The 5226-nt window shown below is 53.9% G+C and overlaps 1 protein-coding gene across 1 annotated transcript; it reads left to right on the top strand.

Annotated features, from left to right (window-relative positions):
* Positions 1 to 834: 834 nt before the first annotated feature.
* Positions 835 to 1844, top strand: LOC147979480 (uncharacterized). Its single transcript, XM_087515230.1, has 3 exons — positions 835 to 1029; positions 1302 to 1523; positions 1776 to 1844. Exons 1-3 carry the CDS (start codon positions 835 to 837, stop codon positions 1842 to 1844), a joined length of 486 nt encoding a protein of 161 aa, XP_087371356.1.
* Positions 1845 to 5226: the final 3382 nt, after the last annotated feature.

The following is a 5226-nucleotide window of genomic DNA, read 5'->3' as shown; positions in this document are numbered from 1 at the left end:
GTTCTCGCGAGCCCTTGGTACTCTACCTGTCTGCCACACCCCACTCCGCCAGCGCGGCGCTGGTGGCCCTCAGGGAGGGGCCCGAGGTCAAGGACCCGGAGTCGCCAAGCCGGATAAGGTAGCTCAGCACCTAGGCAATGCTCCTGAGACAGCGGCTGCCCCGACAGGTCATCAAGCCCCAGGAGCTGGAAACCCGTAGGAAACACCTCAGTCCTCAAGAGCCAAAAACTTCGTTAGCTCCCCCAACCTTGTCGAGCACCCAGTGTACTTCGTCAGCACGGTCCTACAAGATGTGAGGGCGCGATACCCCATGCCTCAGAAGCTCTTGCTCGCGCTCCTGGTGGCCTCGCGTAAGCTGCGCTACTACTTCCAAGGCTACCCCATCAAGGTTGTTTCAGCTTACCCATTGGAGAGAGTGCTCAGAAGCCCTAATGCTGCGGGAAGGGTCGCCGAATGGAACATTGAGTTGCACTTGCCGACTTTGTGGCGGAATGGACCGACACCTCGGTGCTCGAAGCAGGCGAGAACCGATCCCTCTCGCCAGGAAGTGAAGCGCCAAATGTTTGGGTCATGTACTTCGATGGCGCGTTCGCATGGCAGAGTGCGGGGGCTGGAGCCGTGCTCATCTCGCCCACTCAGGACAAGCTTTACTACGCCGTGCAGCTCTGCTTCCAGTGGGGCGAGAAGGTCTCCAACAACATCGTAGAGTACGAGGGACTCTTCGCTGGCCTCAAAGCGGCGGCGCCCCTGGGGGTGAAGCGCCTCACTGTCAAGGGAGACTTGCAGCTCCTCGTCAACTTCTCCAACAAGGTGTATGAGCCAAAGGATGAGCACATGGAGGTATACCTCGTGGAGGTGCGCAAGATGGAGAAGCGGTTCCTGGGCCTGGAACTACAACATGTGCCCTGTGGCACCAACAAAGAGGCCGATGACATCGCCAGAAGAGCATCCAAGCGGCTGCCCCAAGAGCCTCGCGTCTTCGAGGAGCGGCTCTTCAAGCCTTCAGCAGCACCTCCACCTGCGGAGCCGGTGCCATCTCAGGAGGAACTCCCCCAGCCTCCAGCCTCGGGAGCCTCGCCTACTGCCCGACCTCAGGAGCGCGCCTCCTCTTAGCACTCAAGCCTCAGGAGGGATGTTGGATCGAGGAGTTCAAGGCGTACCTGACAGAAGGCACGTTGCTGAAGAAGGAGGAAGACGTAGAGTGTGTGGCCCGACAGGCTATGGAATACTGCATTTAGGACGATGAGCTATACAGGAAGCGGCCAAATGATGTTTTTCTACGATGCATTTCTTGGGAATAGGGGAATGAGATGCTGGCCGACATACATGGCGGAGACTGCGGGCACCACTCGTCGTCACGCAGCCTGGTCGGCAAGGCTTTTCGCAGCGGGTTCTACTGGCCCACGGCACTCAAAGACGTGACCGAGCCGGTGAAATTCTGTGAGGCCTACCAGTTCCACGCCAAGCAGATCCACCAGCCCGCTCAGGACCTCCAGACTATCCCGCTCTCATGGCCGTTCGCGGTCTGGGGGCTGGATATCCTGGGCCCATTCCCTCGAGCACCTGGAGGCTACCGCTACCTCTACATTGCCATTGACAAATTCACCAAATGGGTGGAAGTGGAAGCTGTCCGCACCATCCCAACTGGGTCAACAGTCAAGTTCATCAAGGGCCTCATAAGCCGATTTGGGGTCCCTGATCGTATCATCACCGACAACAGCTCACAGTTCACTAGCAATCTCTTCAAAAAGTATTGTTCTAACCTTGGAACGCAGATCTGCTACGCCTTCATGGCACACCCAGGAGCAACAGCTAGGCCGAATGCGCCAACGCGGAGGTCCTGAGCGGTCTCAAGAGAAGGACCTTCTAGAAGAAGCTTGAGGCCTGCGGCAGGGGCTCGCACGATGAGCTCCAGTCTGTGTAGTGCTCCATCCGAACCACCACCACCAGGCCGACAGGCGAGACCCCGTTCTTCCTCGTCTATGGAGAAGAAGCGGTTCTCCCACATGAGGTCAGGCATCGCTCCCCGCGGGTCCTGGCATTTGATGAAACGCAGCAGGACGCCATGCGGGGGATGGATCTCGTGCCGTGGGTGGAACACCGCCAAGAAGCCTCGCTCCAAGCTGCAAGGTACCAGCAGGCACTGCGGCAGTACCACTGCCGCAGCGTCCGCTCCAAGACGCTCGAGGTGGGTGATCTTGTCCTGAGGCGGGTGCTCTCCAGGGAAGGGCTGCAAAAGCTCTCACCCATGTGGGAGGGCCCGTTTCGGGTCGCCCACGTCTCCAGGCCTGGTGCCACGCGCTTGGAGACACAGGACGGGATCCCCATCCAGAACGCCTGGAACATCCAGCACCTCCGGAAGTTCTACCCGTGAAGCAAGGCCAGGTGCCTGTGAAGGAAAGCCCAGTGCCTGTGAAGAATCTCCGCTCGTGATAGTCTCAAGTAATAATGAGTGGGGTTGTACATGCCTCGGAGTCTCAGGGGTGCCGCCCTCGGGCCTCGGGGGCTCCCTCCCACACCTCGTGGCAGCACTTAGCTCCGCGCTGGTGAGAAGACAAGAATACTAGACTAGGTGCTGGACGCGGCTTTTCATTTGCTTTCCGCAGTTGGTTGCCCCATCTTTTAAGTGAGAATTTTCTTTCTGGTGTTCCTTGCTGGCTGGTTCCATTGTCCTTATTGTTGGAAATATGCCCTAGAGGCAATAATAAATTGATTATTATTATATTTCCTTGTTCATGATAATCATTTATTATCCATGCTAGAATTGTATTGATAGGAAACTCAGATACATGTGTGGATACATAGACAACACCATGTCCCTAGTAAGCCTCTAGTTGACTAGCTCGTTGATCAATAGATGGTTACGGTTTCCTGACCATGGACATTGGATGTCGTTGATGACGGGATCACATCATTATGAGAATGATGTGATGGACAAGACCCAAACCTAAGCATAGCACAAGATCGTGTAGTTCGCATGCTAAAGCTTTTCTAATGTCAAGTATCATTTCCTCAGACCATGAGATTGTGCAACTCCCGGATACCGTAGGAATACTTCGGGTGTGCCAAACGTCACAACGTAACTGGGTGGCTATAAAGGTGCACTACGGGTATCTCCGAAAGTGTCTGTTGGGTTGGCACGAATCGAGACTGGGATTTGTCACTCCATGTAAACGGAGAGGAATCTCTAGGCCCACTCGGTAGGACATCATCATAATGTGCACAATGTGACCAAGGAGTTGATCACAGGATGATGTGTTATGGAACGAGTAAAGAGACTTGCCAGTAACGAGATTGAACAAGGTATCGGGATACCGACGATCGAATCTCGGGCAAGTATCGTTCCGCTAGACAAAGGGAATTGTATACGGGATTGATCGAATCCTCGACATCGTGGTTCATCCCATGAGATCATCGTGGAACATGTAGGAACCAACATGGGTATCCAGATCCCGCTGTTGGTTATTGACCGGAGAACGTCTCGGTCATGTCTGCATGGTTCCTGAACCCGTAGGGTCTACATACTTAAGGTTCGATGATGCTAGGGTTATAAGGAATAGATATACGTGGTTACCGAATGTTGTTCGGAGTCCCGGATGAGATCCCGGACGTCACGAGGAGTTCCGGAATGGTCCGGAGGTAAAGATTTATATATGGGAAGTCCTGTTTTGGTCATCGGAAAAGTTTCGGGTTTTACCGGTAGTCTACCGGGACCACCAGAGTGGTCCGGGGGTCCACCAAGTGGGGCCACCAGCCCCGGAGGGCTGCATGGGCCAAGTGTGGGAGGGGACCAGCCCCAGGTGGGCTGGTGCAGCCCCCCACCAAGGCCCATGGCACCTCCAAGAGGGAAGGGGGGCAAACCCTAGGGCAGATGGGCCCTAAGGCCCACCCCAGGTGCGCCTCCCCCTCTCCCCCTTGTGGCCGCCACCCAGATGGGATCTGGGGGGCTGCCACCACCCCTAGGGAGGGAACCCTAGGTGGGGGCGCAGCCCCTCCCCTCCCCCTATATATACTTGAGGTTTGGGCTGCCCAAGACACACGAGTTCCTCTCCTTCTTGGCACAGCCCTACCCCTCTCCCTCCTCGTCTCTTGCGGTGCTTGGCGAAGCCCTGCTGGAGTACCACGCTCCTCCACCACCAGCACGCTGTTGTGCTGCTGCTGGATGGAGTCTTCCTCAACCTCTCCCTCTCTCCTTGCTGGATCAAGGCATGGGAGACGTTACCCGGCTGTACGTGTGTTGAACACGGAGGTGCCGTCCGTTCGGCACTAGGGCCTCCGGTGATTTGGATCATGACGAGTACGACTCCTTCAACCCGTTCTCTTGAACGCTTCCGCATAGCAATCTACAAGGGTATGTAGATGCACTCTCCTTCCCATCGTTGCTGGTTTCTCCATAGATAGATCTTGGTGACACGTAGGAAAATTTTGAATTTCTGCTACGTTCCCCAACAGTGGCATCATGAGCTAGGTCTATTGCGTAGATTCTATGCACGAGTAGAACACAAAGTAGTTGTGGGCGTTGATTTTGTTCAATATGCTTACCGTTACTAGTCCAATCTTGTTTCGACGGTATTGTGGGATGAAGCGGCCCGGACCGACCTTACACGTACTCTTACGTGAGACTGGTTCCACCGATTGACATGCACTAGTTGCATAAGGTGGCTAGCGGGTGTCTGTCTCTCCCACTTTAGTCGGATCGGATTCGATGAAAAGGGTCCTTATGAAGGGTAAATAGCAATTGGCATATCACGTTGTGGTTTTTGCGTAGGTAAGAAACGTTCTTGCTAGAAACCCATAGCAGCCACGTAAAACATGCAAACAACAATTAGAGGACGTCTAACTTGTTTTTGTAGGGTATGCTATGTGATGTGATATGGCCAAGAAGAATGTGATGAATGATATGTGATGTATGAGATTGATCATGTTCTTGTAATAGGAATCACGAATTGCATGTCGATGAGTATGACAACCGGCAGGAGCCATAGGAGTTGTCTTTATTTATTGTATGACCTGCGTGTCATTGAACAACGCCATGTAATTACTTTACTTTATTGCTAACCGGTAGCCATAGTAGTAGAAGTAATAAGTTGGCGAGACAACTTCATGGAGACACGATGATGGAGATCATGATGATGGAGATCATGGTGTCATGCCGGTGACAAGATGATCATGGAGCCCCAAGATGGAGATCAAAGGAGCTATATGATATTGGCCATATCATGTCAC

Source organism: Triticum urartu, chromosome 3A, assembly GCF_056163025.1.
Source record: "Triticum urartu cultivar PI428250 chromosome 3A, HENAU_Tu73, whole genome shotgun sequence".
Classification (NCBI taxonomy): Eukaryota; Viridiplantae; Streptophyta; class Magnoliopsida; order Poales; family Poaceae; genus Triticum; species Triticum urartu.
Note: the sequence above shows the minus strand (reverse complement) of the source record. Positions and strands in the feature narration are given on the sequence as shown.